Below are 16,685 nucleotides of genomic sequence, written 5' to 3'. Positions count from 1 at the left end.
TATTGCATAAACGATCTCAATCTTTATTTATAGTATTTAATTACTACCTTATAGGAAATGGTAAATTTTACAAATGAATAAACAAATTTTAGCTAAACTTGCTATATATAATATAGATAATTATACTAATCTAAACGTTCTTTTTACTGTACGGTAATTTTCTTGCCAGTGGGAGCGGATTTAGGAAGCTTCAATTCAAGAAGACCGTTCTCAAATTTAGCAGAGATATCATCGCCCTTAACATTTGGCGGGAGTGAAATACCACGAGTAAAGGAACCATAACGACGTTCTCTAATATGAGTATTCCCTTCTTTATGTTTTTCATCTTGCTTGAGTTCACCAGAGATTACTAGAGCATTGTCACGAATATCAACGTTAATTTGATCCTTTTTCAATCCCTATAAAAATTATAAAAAATATATTGCTTTTAGTATATTTTTAACGGGAGAAAAAAGTATTTTTTGAAAAAAAAAATACGTACTGGTAATTCAGCAATGATATTAAATTCATTTTCGTTTTCATGAACGTCAATTGCAGGATTAAAGTTAGTAACTCCAGTGCGATTTCCACCACGTCTGGCCACGTTCAAATCTTTAATAAAATCATCAAAAATACGATTAATACTGTTATCTAAATCCCAGCCGTAATTGATAATAGACATTTTTTTTAGTTTTTCGTATTTTTAAATTTTTTATCGTTGACCCAAATTCAAGTGTTTTTATACTTGCACGAATTCTGGATTTTTCGCAAATTCTAGAAACCGTTTGGGTGGAATATGATGTAATTGCGCCAAAAATGATTTGATTCTTCTTTTCATTACGTTTAGCGAGTTTCACGTGGAATAAATCGTATGAAAATCAACTCTCATGCTAGCTTAACAACAAGGAAAAGATTGATTATTTTAAGGACTTATCCTTTAACCAGTAAATCATGCATAAGGACTAAATTTTACAAAACCTATACTTACAAATCAGTATTATATCATAATCCCATACAATTTACTTTTTTTACTTAAAATATGCCAAATACGAAATATACTTAAATTATGTTTAAATTACCAAATTTATAATTTACATCATCTATTATTTCAACTAGTTTTCCCACAAGTGAAGTTTTACCGTAATAAGTAATTTATGTGGGCAGTGAGATAATAGTATGGTTAGCAACAAGCATCGACAACGATTTTCAAATTTGTAATATTGACGAAAAGAATTACTAATTGGCAATTTTAAAATGCGATTATGCGATATCTTTCCGTTTTTTTCATCCAAATCATGCGATTTTTGCTTCAAAAGATTTAATGATTTAGTAATGTACACCAATTTTTGATTTTTTGGCTTTTTTTTTGCATTTTCAAATGTAAAATTACTGAATTATCCTTAAAAATTACGTTTTTAAATGAGTTAATAAAAAAAATGGTATGATTAAATTTCCGCATTATTTTCGAATTAGTAGCCCTGTTCATTTCTAGATCGTATCGGATTCGAAAAAATGTATAACCAATCAGGTTATATATCCATAATAGCTTATCAGGGCGTAGTTGTTGTTTTTATGTTTATTGTAGATCGGCTTGACTGACCGCTGACCGCATCAGTAACTGGGTGATCAGGTGATTTGTCACAATTTTCCTTGAATGATTATTGGCCAAATTATTTGTGTTTCACTAATTCATGATTGCTTTCCAGATTTAGAATTATAATGAAAACTACGCGAAAAAGAGGTTGGAGTAATTCCTCGCGTTTAAAACTATTCAAATGACAAATCTTGATTGTAAATACCTTCTAGGCGCATGTTACTCATGTCAAAAATGCTTGTATTGTTTTGAGTTTCCACAAGAAGAGTCATGTAAATGTGATAAAAATAAACAGCCATCAAGAACTAAACACCCAAAACGCGGACAACAAATATATCAACGCACTTTTACTCCAGATTCTTCATTTCCAAAAGCAAATAAATATATGTCTGATGCCAATGACAAGTTTGGCTATAACAGTAATTTTGAAAAAACATTTTCTTTCACCCTTTGTAGCGCCTGTAATAGCCAAATTCAACGTCATAGAAGTGCTGACAAGAAAAAAGTTGCTCTAAATAATTTATCAAATGAAAAAGATGCTGAGAATGATGATAAAGTAGGGGATCATCAAACAATCTCTTTGGTAAGTAGTGATACTTATGAGGAAGAAGATATTGATAATGTAGAAGTTGAAGATGAGGTAAAAGTGCAGATAATTGTTAAAAGTAAGAATATAAAAGTACCTATAGCAAAAACTCTGAATATTGAACCTACCAGTTATAAAAATGCCATGGAAAAAGTAAATTTGGTAGTTCAAAAAACTTTGAGAGAAAAAATTACATCAAAGGATTATGTTATATCATACAAAGCAGTAAATGTACATGGACCCTCAAATGAACTTAAGGATGAATTGGATTTCCAAAGATTTATTGGTGAATATAAAAGGATAGTTCTAGATGGCAAAAAAATGTCAATGATAGTAGCTGTAAGAGATAATTTAACAAAGAAAAAAAAGCTTCATAATAAGGTAAATTTATATACAATATACTATGTAATATAACGAATCAATTTTTAACATTTATAATTTTTAGAGTTCTGATGAAAGTGGATTTTCTTCTGCTGAAGAACTACAATATACAAAAAAGAAAAAATTACGTGCCATTTGTGAAGAAGATTTATCAAATGAAGAAAAAACAAGATCTGAAGTTATTTCTACTTTATGTGAAATATATAGATGTAATGTACACGCAACACCATGTTTTATTCAAGATAATTGGCATTTACAGCTTGATCCTGCTAGATTACAACTTTGGGCACAAGAAATAGTAGGTTTTTTCATGTAAATATTGTTTATTTATAAATTCAAATAAAAGATGTGAAAATTTTATTTAGATAAATAAAGGAGCTACCTACGAAGTACCTCCATCTTATCTAACATTTGATGTAAAATCAAGTATATCTAATTTGATTTTACAAACACAAGTAAGTCAAACATTACCTACTACTACCTCTACTACTATTATTATCCAATTACCATCACAATTTTATCCAAATTGCACTTTTCAAGACCAGTTAACATCAAGTAATTTTAATAATACAAATGGTATTCATTTAACATCACCAAATACATTACCTTCAATTGGTGAATTTCTCAATAGTTTAGATAAAAAATATAACTGTAATGTATATTCTAACTTTGAGAATGCTTTTCTTGAAGAAGAAATCACTGTAAATGTAATCAAAGATTTATCAGATGATCAATTGCAAAAATTAGGAGTAGTGAAAATTGGATGGCAGAAAAATATCAAACAAGCAGCTCAACAATTTTAAATTAGAAATTTGATAATAATAAATAATAATAAAATTAGATATTTTTATAAATTAAAGTTGTCTTAAAATAATTATAAATTTAGATTTTTCAAGTTAAGAATATATTGCTTGAAGTTTTAGATTAAACTGTATTTTAATAAATCAAAAATAGATATACAGACTTTGGCATAAGTAATGGTGGTCAGTTTTATTAATATAACTTGTAAATTTTATAATAAAACTATGAATTTTTTTTTATTTTTGGGAAGTGGAGTCAAAAATGCATATATTTTATTATTTAATTAATATTTGATTTGGTCTTCATTTGCATCAATGCAAGCTTCAACTTAACTTTATATACTATTATCGCAAATAACTTCACTATTAACAATTATGCCATTTTCAAGATTATTTCATTCCTTCTTAAATAAATTGAGAAACAACCCAAAAATTTTTTTTTCTTTTTTTTGTGTTATTGTTTCTTAATCTATATAATTAAAAAAAATTGTGTAACCGTAACGTTTAGATTACCCTGTATAAATAAATTTTCCACGTGTTGTTACATTATTTCCTAAAAAAGAAATTTTTTTCCAACAAAACCCAAGATATGTATTACACAAGGTTACAAATTCCATATTAGGAAATTTGTACTAATCACCAATTATGGTCAGAATTACGGCCAGCATTATGATTTTGTGAGTTCCTTAATATACGCACTGTGCGAACCAGATTTTAGGAGTTATGCACTTGCACGTGATAGCGTTAAACTTAACTCCGGCCAGTGCGTACGTTAACAAGAATTATGATTTTTGCCTAAAATTAAAGTGCCAAAATTTAGCAAATTTATCAAATAATTTAACTGTATTATTATATTATGTAATATATATATCAATTGCCAACAACCCAAGAAATTATTTAATTTTTACATTTTACATTTAGGGTTCGTTATATTTATTATATTTCTTTGTGTATATGATAGCTAATACATTACGTACTGCAACTTCTTTTTCATTAAATTCAATTAACAATTTCTTATATATTTAGCGAAAATCAGTGATAGGACAATTGATAACAATTAATTATAGTGAAGAAATTTGTTTTGACTGTAGTAACGGCTAATTAAATATATTAATATAAATGTTAATAAATTCCTTTAATTTCCCAATAACTTGAAAATTATTCTTTACATTTTTTTGTCTCACATATTCTTCTTTGTACAATTTGAAATCTTGCAATTAATCTCAACAATTTGCTAACCTTTTAATTTCAAATAAGCTGGCTGTAACAATCATTATCGAATTTAATTAACAAGATTGAAATTATTAATAAAAATTATTATGAAAATTGATTGATCAAAAAAAATTTAACCAATTTTACCTTTGATAATATCATATAATGAATTATACATGCCACCCAAATTATTTTAGGCTGCCGTAATTATAAGTAAAATCCCAAATTCAATTATGACATCCCAAATTATTTTGGCACTTTACATAGTAAATTATATATAAATTAAATAAATTACGACATCCCAAATTATAATTATAGCATCCTAAAATAATTTGGGCAGCATGTATATAATGAATAAATAATTCCTTAATGGTAGTAACTAATATGTGCGAAAATAATGTCAATGTGTGAGAAACTGCTTCACGTGTTCTTTCATATAACACGATAATGCTTTTATAACGCATAAAATAGTCAATTGCCATTTAACCTTTCAGGAAAATGTCTGAAACAACAGATCAACGTAAAAAAAGATTATGCAAGGAAAGAGTGAGTCATTTCAGGAAAAAGCAAAAGAATAATTGTACAGAAAAAAGAGAAGAACGCCATGAATTAAAAAATATAGAACAAACCTGCATCCATTGTGATGCCAAATTTTGGATAGAGGAAAGAATTCGTAACAGCAGCCGTGTATCTTCAGCATTTGCAATATGCTGTGCAGGTGGAAAAGTTAATTTACAACCTTTACTTGAACCACCACCATATTTGTTAAACCTGTACACTTCGTCAAGATCTGATGCAAATACATTTCACAAAAATATCAGAGGTTACAACAGCCTTTTAGCATGCACGTTCTTTGGTGCCAAAATAAATGAGGAATTCCAAAGAAAAGGTGTATTCAATTTTCAGATCCATGACTATAGGTGCCGTCAAAATTCACTAATTACGGCATTACAGCATTACGGCATATGTCGTAAATAATGCCATAACCGTAATAAAATGCCGTAATTAATTATGATCACATGACTTGAATAATACCAAATGATCGGCAAAAAGATCTCCTTTTTTAGAACCTTGTGTAACCTTGTGCAATCCATTTCTTTGATTTATTGAGGGACAAAATTTCCTTTTTTGGAAATTGGTGTAATGTCACGTGATATAACGCTAAAAAAAGTTGATCGGGCATTACGAACGGCTGAAATTAAGTTTAGTCTTATTTATTTACGGCATATTACACTACGGCATTATGGCGTTAAGTTAAATTACGGCATTACGGCATTACAGCAATTACGGTTTACGGTTTTTAATTACGGTGATTATAGCACGTGCCGTAACTGTAATAATAATTTCGGCAGCAACTATATCCATGGCCAAGTTTACCATTGTATTGAACTATTATTGCCAAAGGAAGATCACACTCCGATATTTGTCCAACTGTATATCTATGATACTGAAAATCAAAATAAAAACAGACATAATATAATGCAGAATTTGGATGTAAATATTCTACAGAACTTGCAGGATATGTTAGATGAATACAATCCATATGTTCAAAATTTTCATCAAATAAGAGATGTCATCCAAGCAAATGAAGCCACTGAAATTTCAATGCTTATTCATAGTGATCAAACAAAAGATTCCCGTCGGTATAATGCTCCTACAGCTTCTGATGTAGCAGCAATTATGATAGGTGATGGTTATGATGTGGATCCATCTAATCGAGATATTCTTCTCAGATTACGTGATGAAGGTCTCCAGAGGATATCAGAATTGCATCCATCCTATGATCCGCTTCATTATCACAGGTTAAAAAACGATCTATCTCACACATATCGGATACCTATATATCGGTGACTAATTAGGTACATATCGGGCATTTTTACATATTAACAACATATCGGGTACCTGATTTGTCACATAATGCGCAAATTTCAAATATGGTTAAAAAAATGTAAATTACCAAGTGTTCGATATCCAAACTATTAGTCACCGATCCGTTATCTAATATATATCGGTCACCGATATTTGTACGATCTTTAAAAAAAATTTGTGTGTTTATTTAATATTATCGTAGTATAGAAAACAGCTGCCTATTTGGTATTGGCTTTGTACGCTTTGTACTTTGTAAAAATGTAATACAGTGTACGAAAAAAGATAATTGCTATGGAGTACTTGATTCAAGTATCATTTATCTTCACAACTTCATACGGAGTTTTTCCAAATCATGAATACTTATAAATAGATGATGTTTATTTACTTTTTTTAGGAAATATTGAATGATAAGATTATTATATAAGCAAGCCAACTCTCGGTGATCATAGTAATACAAGAGTGTGGCCAGAGAATACCTAAACTTCAAACCCGTTATCAAAAGCATATACAAATTATTCAAATTACCGCGATTTTCTGAAATTCACTTATTGTAATTAAATTTCTCATGGCAAAAAAATAAATACGTTCCTCTTTTTTTCTTTGTAAACTATTACACTAAATTTGCAAAATGGCGTATAAGGTGTATTGTACTATTACCATATTAGGAATCTTTCCATATAGCCAGGATACCTGAAAAAAAATAAATTTTAAGGAGATATTTTTTTTACCCAAATCGTAATAAAATTGTAATACAAACTAATTCCATATACAGTCACCCCTCTCTACAGCGAACCTCGATATAGCGAATAACACGATATAACAGATCATACAGTGTGGTACCGATTTTAAATATGAAAAAAACCTTGATATAACGAAGTTTACTATTTATTTACCGTATAACGTAGTACAAAGTAAAGTGTGTGAATTTCTTATATAAAAATGCCTCTCGATATAACGGATTTTTTTTATAACGAATTTTTTTTCAGTTATAACGAAGAATTTCTATAGTTTATAATTGAATGTAATTATTAATAAATATTGATGCATTATGACATTAAATATCACCCCTGTGTTTTATATTTAAATTATGGATCAGGATTGTATCAGGATCGTATCAGGATTAATAATTCTGGCTATTTTATTTAATATTTAGGCAGAATTACATTAATTTACATTAATTCGGTTGTATTAGGATTCGATGTGAATTGTTATTAATTTATATTTATCACAGGGGTAAGGACACTCCTAGTTAAATTAATATATCATTAATAATTTATTTATTATATAGTCAGTTATTGTTAACCAGCATTCCTACAAAAAAAAGGAATTATAATAAACATTTTTATATAGAACACTTCAGGAAGCATTCCCTATAATAAAAAAATAAAAAAAGAACATTAGTAAATGTTCTTAAACGAAATTAAAAGAAAAAATTGAGTTGTCCCACTTACTTCGTCTCAAGCGTCCATTTCGAAGTCCCTACAATAAAAAAATAAAAAAGAACATTAGTAAATGTTCTTAAACAAAATTAATAAAAAAAATCGAGTTCCCCACTTACTTCTTGTCTCAAGCGTCCATTTCGAAGTCCAGGAAGTTCCCTATAATAAAAAAATAAAAAAAGAACATTAGTAAATGTTCTTAAATAAAAAAAAATTGAGTTCCCCACTTACTTCTCGTCTCAGGCGTCCATTTCGAAGTCCAGGAAGTTCCCTATAATAAAAAAAATAAAAAAAGAACATTAGTAAATGTTCTTAAACGAAATTAATATAAAAAACCCCCAGTTCCCACTTACTTCTCATTCTAGGCATCTATTTTGAAGTTTAGAAAGCACCCCTATAAAAAAAAGATTAAAAAAAATGTTAAATTATCGGTAATCAGATCAACAAGTCACATGATCTGTATAACCGATATTCCTATACCGAAAAATTTGTTATACAATACCGAATAATTCGTTATAGTGTTAACGAAGTTGCTTATAACGAAGCCCTGATCGGCTGGAACCTAGGGTTCGTTATATCGAGAGGGGACTGTAAATGACGGATTTTATTTCTCCAACATCTTTAGTTCGATCGTTACTGATAAGGGTGATTATTGGTATCTTTGATTCTAGCGATCACTTCTGATAGAAGTTTGATAACTGGAGGCGATCGATTCAGTCATATTGAATTTGGATCCTATCTTTCAATTTAATTAATCTTTAAAGAGATACGTAAGCCAAAATGCCTGCACTGATTTCTGTTCTTTTGGAGTTTATAGGGTGACAATGAAGATCGGCTATTGCTCAAGTATACTCTTTATTGATTAATTTCTTTGAGAGACGTTTTTGTCGATATGCTTTGTACAATAACAATGTTGCCTCTATAATTCTGGGCTGGATTAGAGGAAAAAGTCCTGATTGCACCTCACCCATTTTGTCGTCAGGCACAGTCTGAAACTTCCGTTTGTAAACTTTTATTTTCATACCAACTGCGTGGGTTTAGGGTATATTTTATTCCCTAACCCTTAGACCTACTTGTTAGGTTAGGTAGGTTGCATTGCACTCTGTAGCCTACCTTTTTAATGAGTTTTATGGCCACGTTTGCTTATTTAAAAATGAATTAAACAGGTTGCCATATCATTAAACACATCGCAGCCATTTGGTGATGAAGCTATAATTGTCTAATAAGGGTTCGCCCTATCTGGCAATTTATGGTGGATTCAAATGGATCAAATTACAAACAATAATAATTTAGTCAAATGAGAATTCCAGGAAGGAACGAGGATGCTTTGTCTAATTGAAAATATTTTTTTTATTTTATTTTATTTTTTATATTTTTATTTTTATTTTATTTTATTTTTTTATTTTTTATTTTTCTATTTGAGATTATTCATCGTATCCTATGTTCATTCATATCTGGTATTTTCAAATATACTTATCCTTATTATCATAGCGAGTTTTCTTAAAGCGTACCTGTGGCACCTCATCTGACTTGGGAAGTATTGCTGAATCTAAAGCAAGGTACCCGGTTAATCCTCAACTTTGGGTTATGAGTTATGATTTAAGCATATAGTAATTTAATTTGACTTACATACCAAAAACAAAAATTTGTGTATATTTTCATTTTAATTTTTTTGAAAAAATAATATTATCGTATTTAGCTCATTAATCTAATTTATTGTATGTTAATATAGAAAATTTTATTAATCAGTTTTTGATATCTTATTAAATACCTTATCCGTAATTAAATTGTTACTGTAATAAAGTAATTAGTACCGTAACTTGTTTATTAATAAAAAATAAACTGTAATCTATAGCTTTATCAAACCATGATATTTTTAATTTAATCAATCAATTTTTAAAAAAATTAAATGAAAATGTTTGAATTCTGATTTTTATTAAAGTCTGATTAGTATTTTTGACGATAAACCTATTTAGACAAAAGTGTAATAATTGTAAAATTTATTTTTTTGATTTTTTATTTTTTGATTTAGATTTATTTTTCTTTTTTTTCCTTTTGTTGTTATTTTTGTTATTTACGACATTATTATCAACATCATCATCGGCACCATTGTTGTCTTGAATGATGCTTTCATCAGTATCATAATCATAAACCGGGATATTTTTGGTTAAACGGTTGAATTTTTCAAGTGCTTCTCTATTCAAACACCAGCTTGGTGCGCCGGCAGGTGGCACACTAGCTGTTTCTGTTTTGTCTGGAACTCTTTTACATTTTAAGTTTGGTGGTTTTTTCCTTAATAACTCTACCGTTGGATCAATACGATCATGTAATAAACGTTAAAGCTTAAATAAAGAAATTAAACTATAAATTAGTGTTTATACTTTGATAAAAAATAATAAAATATACATACAGCAGGAGATCTCCACCATCTTTCATAAATATATATCGAATTTTTTTTTGTGACTACTTCTTCTTCATCATTTTCATCATCTTCATCATCTTCGTCGATTTCCTCCCATTCTTTGGAATAGTAGCCTGAATCTTTTAAAATTTGAACTAGATCCTTTTCAGAATATCGGCAAATGTACTTATCTTTGTTTTGTATTAGGTAATTGGCCGCGTTTGTTCTTCTTTTTTTTTCTAACAATGTTAATTATAAAGCACAATATAATTAATTTAAAAAAAAAACTAAATTTAATAGCTTCTGTTAATTAAATAATTTACATCCTGTATCCTTGAATTCTTCATTGCTCTTCTTTTGTTATGTTTTATTTGGGCTTCCCCTTGCTTTCTAATATTACTAACGCGATGGCAAGATTGCCAACGTCCATATAACATCTTTAATAAATCACTATTTGAGACTTTATATTTTTTATTTACAAGTTTATAAAGTGGTGGAAGCAACTTGGTGACTATGTTATCTTTTTACTCAGCCCATGTGAGCTCATAGTTAATACTGTATACGTCTTTTAGCTTGGAGTCGCTCCAAATAAACACTTCTTTCTGTAAAATAATAGATAAATGTAAATAGGATAAAAGCAGAAATAATATATAAAATAATCAAATACTTGCTTTTATCGTGTTATAAGAACTTTTAGAAAAGGAAGAAGAAGAAGAGGAGGAGGAGGAGGAGGAGGAGGAGGAGGATGATGATGATTCATCACTAGATGATACATTATCACTATTCATTGTTACGAAGTATAAAATCTTTTTGTTATTTTGTAAAATAAAAAAATCCCGTATAAAGTAGAGATTTCAGAATGCAAGAAAAGTTGATTGTGTGCAAATTTATAATGATTTCGGAGATTTCAGGATGCAGATCAAGGCTCAGAGGTAGCAACGCGTTTGCGCAATTCTCACCAGGTAAAAGTAACACGCTCATAAAATTCTTGTGCAATTCTTATGTATGATAAGGATTATTAAAAGCTCATTTCTGAACGTCTTGATTACTAACTATTAAAAGTGATAGAATAAAAAATATATTTTATACATTTTAATAAAAATGAGTAATAAAAAATGTAACTCTGTATCTGAATTAATAAAGAGTAATAAAAAACGTAAAGTTGAAACCTCTGAAACCTTTGTGGCTGATTTAATAAAGCCCAAAAAAAAAGTATTTGTATACAGTCAACTCCCTCTATAGTCACTCCCGTTATAGTCACATTCTACTATATAGTCACACCAGTTGAATGTTCAAAACACTTTATTATTAAAATCTATCCTATATAGTCACAATCTATCTATAGTCACTATCACACCTATCCTCAAAAATCTTATATTAAAAAGAACCGTTTATAATCACAGTTATATAAAGAATATATTAAATAACTTGGCATCTAATAATCGTACAAAGATATACCATAGCTTGTTAGAATCGTCTCACTGAGACGAATCGAATGGTGGTAGTTTTATCCTTTTACCTGTGCAAACAGTCTTATGACTTTATTTTTATTTATATTTTAACATCGAAAATTCAAACGAACAATATTACAAAAATAAGAAAATAAACTAATAAAAATAAAAGAGTAGCTTCACGACTCATACAAGTAAAGAAATCTAAACTAAAATAAATTTAAAGCAAAGAAAAACTAGACTATTACAGAATCGCATACCCCAACTTTACCCGAAGGCCAGATTGAAATCAACTATCCAACATCCAAAAATCCAGTCCGTTACCAGAAAGAAATCCTAAGAGGTTGAACTGTTAAGCGGCGCAGAAAATCCAAGTGCGAGATCCATGATCCACCCCGAATTATAGAAGAGGATATCCAAGAAATCCAGAAATCCTGAGAAACTGTCGCAAAAGAAGAGTTATTTGTATGTGGAGAAGAAACAATAGGAGAAGAATTTATAGATGGGCCACGTAATTTGGAAGCAGCCGAGATACCCTGCGACTCTTCCCAAGCATGGAAAAGAACATTCACTAGCAAGCTAGTCGAATTAATCTTTAACCGAAGTTTTATGTGTAAATTCTGGCTGACATAAAATGTTGTAAAATTTTGTAATTCAATAGAGTAAATTCATCAATCGCTAAAGCGCTGTATATAAATTTCCGATACAGAATGATAAAATTTGTATTCATAAAGAAAGAGGAAAGGAAATAGGAAAGCTTAAAATAAGCATGAAAGAAATGAAGTGTAAAAGGAGAATAATAAAAGGAAGGTAATTAATTAATAAGAAACCAGCGCAATTAGCGCATTAAAAAAACAGGATGAACAAAATCAGCGGGTAATTCCCACGATGTTCGGAAATCGAAGGAGCAGGGTAAGGATGTGAATCAAACCAAGGTGCACAAACATCCAATAACATTAAGATATCACAAGGTTTAACACGACCTAGTTTGAAAGAAAACCGTGTTTCACTATTCCAAAGATGTGAAAATGTCGAAGAGGAAGCCGATTTGGTGATAACAGATTGAATGGCATCTCGAAGATACTTCTTTGATACTGAGGAAGTGTTGTGCTTGGAAATTAATAACCAAAGGAAATTGTGAGAAGGTACATAAATGGAAGCACTATTCGAGAGTATCATTCGGACCATATCAATAATGGAACGACTAAAGCCAAGAGTTTTGAAATCTTGATAATCAATAGCAGGGCAGTTCGGACCAACAAAAGGACCAGAGGTGGGTTTGTCAGTGATAAAATGACTTGCAACTACAGAAGAAAGATTCAAAACCACTTTTTGGATAGAACCCGTAAACTTAGAAAACACGAACGCAACAGAAGATTGATGTGAACGTTCTTTCAAACAGAAGGAAACGTCAGGACGTGAGGATACAAGATTACGTATATTCTGGACAATTAAGTAATCAGTAGTAGACATAGTCAAATTATAGGAGGTAGGAGGAATGACTATAGCAGGATCCTTAGTGGCCATCCACATAGAAGAGTCAAGAAGATCGGGGTGAACAACATGTCGTGAAAATTTGCTCTGGTCTGATAAAAGGTCTTTATGGCGTACTTCACGAGCAAGTTGTTTCTTCGTAGGGTGGGAGATAGATTTGTGAGCAGAATATGAGATAAGAGTTCGGGCAGAGAGTGAACCACTGTCGTCCTCAAGAACATGATGGAAAGCATAGGATTTGCGGTAGGAAACTCCTAGGCGTCGGGAAGTAACGTCTTTATAAAAACCATCAGCGTGTCTTTTAGACACACGATTACAAGGTAAAGTGAAAGGAGGACAAGGAGGAGGGGAAGGAGTGTGAACAAGTTTTTTGTCATGAATATGACAAGCATGACGAAATTGAGACATAACATAGGCAGCAGGAGTCTTGCAAAACGGGCAACCAAAATAAAGGCCAAGGTAAAAACAAGATTGTTGGTATCGAAATTGAATAAAGGTACGAGTACGTCTATTATTACGATGAGAAGATGACCAACGGGCAAGAGAGGTAACCCGTTGTGTTAATAAAAGCTGGCGTAACCTATTAAAATATTTACGTCGAGCATGGGAGGGAATACGGTTTTGTCGGTAAAAGAAAAAGGTTAAAAATTTTGATAAAATAAATTTCAAATTAGGAGAAGGGCGGTCAGATGTAAATTGAAATAGATCCATAGTTGAAAGGAGAGGAGAATTGGTATGAACTGAATAACAATTATCCGAATCAGGAGTGGGATCCAAAAGAAAGTAACAGTTGCCTCGGCGAATAGAATATAAACGGTTAGAGCCAACATTTCGAGCAGGACATATCCGTCCATCCAAGATGGTACGTATTATGAAAGTGTAAGATGAACACTGTACATTATCATGAAGAAGATGGGCTGAAGTAGAAGTTGCCGGTAAAGGTTCCGCAGGTGTACAATTCAAATAAAGGACTGGAGAAGGGACGTTAATGTCATAATCAGCAGTATCTTCTGAAACTGAAATTCGGAAAGTAATAAGAGAGGAGTCTAGGAATGTATTTTGAAAGGGACTTATAGGTTCGGAAGAACGTGATAAAGGTGGAATCAATAAACGTATTGTAGAAGGAGATAAAACCAGACGCGTAAAAGACAAGTTAGTCTTAATTTTCTGTGCGCGCTTAAAAGATGCAGGGGAAATCATAGAGGATACGCGTTTACAAAGAAATTTATGAGTATGCCGTGAAGGGCGTAAACAATTGGTGCGTCGTGTAGAAGGGGTACATAAATCTAAGATGAGATTAGGATCAGCCTCGTGTTTAGAAGCCCAAATAGCTAATGGAAGAGGAGATAGATTATCAATCAATGGATCATCATGTGATGGATGATCGTCAACAGGGGGGATAGCGAAATCCTTTTCTGAATCCGCAGTAGACAAAAGAGAGTCCAAACGCAAGTGTAAAAGGCGTTTTTGTTCAGAAAGAGAGTCGTCTAGAAGGCGGAGGGGGCCAAAAGCGAGGTAAGCACGTGACTTGGCGGAAGAGTTATCAGGAAGAGAGTTGTAACGAGCAAAAAGAGTTTCTTGTTTAAGGGCGCACTTAGCGCAAAGGTCCTCAACTTCGCGAAGTTTGGAAAGAACTTCATCCCAACTCAAGGTTGAGAAGTCGTGAGAAGAGGCCATAGGCCAGAATAAGAATAGAAAAGATAAAAATAAAAGAAAAAGTAATAAAAAACTTTGGAAAAAATTTTTTATTTTTATGTAAATAATGTCGTGAGGGCAACGGGAGAGAGTTAGTTTTTAGTTTTATCCTTTTACGATCACTGGCTGATGAGTTATTCAACAAAATGTTAAGCATCGGCATTATTATATTCCTTGATTTACGTTTACTGCGCCATTTAACATTTTGCTAAATATCTCGGTACCTAGTGATTGTAAAAAGACGATTAATAGCTCGTTGGAATCGCCTCATCAAGACGAATCGAATGGTGGTAAGCTCATCTCTCTATGATCAATATTGACGGAGTTACTACTTAAAAACCATTTAATATTTTTTAATTTTGGAAATTGATCTAGTGATTGGATTTCGATGTATTTTATACCATTAGATTCGTCGCATCAAGACGAATCGAATGGTAGTAAGATCGTCTCTCTAGGATCAATATTGGCAGAGTTATTACACAAAAACCATTAATATTTTTTTAATTTCGGAAATTAATCTAGTGATTGGATTTCGATGTATTTTATACCATTAGAACCGTCTCATCAAGACGAATCGAATGGCGGTAAGATCATCTCTCTACGATTAATATTGGAGGAGTTACGATACAATAAAGTTTTAAGTATAATTTTGGCCAAAATTATGTTAATTTTTGGCCGGAATTATGATATACTAATATAAGAAATTTTTTATATAGTCACATCTCTTTATAATCACCAAATATGGACTGTCCTAAATGTGTGACTATAAAGAGAGTTGACTGTATTTGCAATTGTGCTCGTTGCAAAGGTACAGAAGTTGATTCTCGCACTCAAGAGAAACATACGTATGATGATAGTTTGTGGGAATCGAGATCAAAAGATTCTAGAAAAAATCAGGAAAATACCATCATGATAAGAAAGAAAAAAACATCATCTGTTAATAATACATATATAAATACAGAAATAAAATTGAACATATCAAAAAAGTGAGAAAGAAATAATTACTCCGGTACATCTAAATCGGATCGACTCTTCCCATCCTGGTCCCTCTTTCCAATATATTGAAGAAAATATAACATTATTTTCATCAAAACCTTCATGTTTTCATATTCCAGCACCTACAATTGATGAAAATAATAATGAAATCAATTATTTTGGTGAGAATTATAATGTAGATAATATAAATGAGGGGGAAGAGAATGATGATGTAAATAATATGGATGAGGAAGAGAATGATGATGTAGATGAGGGAGAGGAGAATGATGATGTAAATAATATGGATGAGGAAGAGAATAATGATGTCAATGAAGGAGAGGAGAATGATGATGTAGATAATATAAATGAGGAAGAGAATGATGATGTGGATGAAGGAGAGGAGAATGATGATGTAGAAGATTTTTTCACATCTCCTAAGATTGACAATGACAATAAAGAAGCATTTATAGTGGAAAGCTTAAGTGATTCTATTAATACTGAGATTATAATATGGCTATTTAAATTTCAACAAAGATTTCAATTGCCTGATATTGCACTTGAATCTTTAATAAAATTTTTTCATATAATTCTTATGCGCTTTGATAAGTTGCAATTTAAAAATTTCCTACCTCATTATATATGGCAAAAATATGGTTAAACATTTTTCAACCGAAAATGCAATTAGCTGCATGTACCGATTGCCATAAATTGCATAATGTTAAAGATATTATAAGAAGGAAAAGTTGCTATAATGAATTGCTCGTATAAAGAGTATCCAAATAATCCAATATCAAATCGTAATCACCAAT

The 16,685-nt window shown here is 30.9% G+C and overlaps 4 protein-coding genes across 4 annotated transcripts; 2 read left to right on the top strand and 2 right to left on the bottom strand.

Moving 5' to 3' along the window:
• OCT59_021538 (uncharacterized protein) lies at positions 1–871 on the bottom strand. The gene is made up of 2 exons (XM_025315825.2): positions 482–871; positions 1–398 (listed from the first exon to the last, which is right to left on the bottom strand). Exons 1-2 carry the CDS (start codon positions 659–661, stop codon positions 144–146), a joined length of 435 nt encoding a protein of 144 aa, XP_025182053.1. The 5' UTR covers positions 662–871; the 3' UTR covers positions 1–143.
• An 825-nt stretch (positions 872–1,696) lies between these two features.
• Positions 1,697–3,399, top strand: OCT59_021537 (uncharacterized protein). The gene is made up of 3 exons (XM_025315824.2): positions 1,697–2,540; positions 2,605–2,838; positions 2,906–3,399. Exons 1-3 carry the CDS (start codon positions 1,755–1,757, stop codon positions 3,341–3,343), a joined length of 1,458 nt encoding a protein of 485 aa, XP_025182052.2. The 5' UTR covers positions 1,697–1,754; the 3' UTR covers positions 3,344–3,399.
• Positions 3,400–6,031: 2,632 nt separating this feature from the next.
• OCT59_021536 (uncharacterized protein) lies at positions 6,032–6,403 on the top strand (the record flags this gene model as incomplete). Its single annotated transcript, XM_066146591.1, has 1 exon — positions 6,032–6,403. The coding sequence occupies one exon, from the start codon at positions 6,032–6,034 to the stop codon at positions 6,401–6,403; it is 372 nt and encodes a 123-aa protein (XP_066005712.1).
• A 7,057-nt stretch (positions 6,404–13,460) lies between these two features.
• OCT59_021535 (uncharacterized protein) lies at positions 13,461–14,883 on the bottom strand (the record flags this gene model as incomplete). The annotated part of the gene is made up of 2 exons (XM_066146590.1): positions 13,461–13,504; positions 13,725–14,883. The coding sequence occupies 2 exons, from the start codon at positions 14,881–14,883 to the stop codon at positions 13,461–13,463; spliced, it is 1,203 nt and encodes a 400-aa protein (XP_066005711.1).
• Between the last annotated feature and the right edge of the window lie 1,802 nt (positions 14,884–16,685).

The sequence above is a fragment of the Rhizophagus irregularis genome, chromosome 30 (assembly GCF_026210795.1).
Source record: "Rhizophagus irregularis chromosome 30, complete sequence".
Lineage (NCBI taxonomy): Eukaryota > Fungi > Glomeromycota > Glomeromycetes > Glomerales > Glomeraceae > Rhizophagus > Rhizophagus irregularis.
Note: the sequence above shows the minus strand (reverse complement) of the source record. Positions and strands in the feature narration are given on the sequence as shown.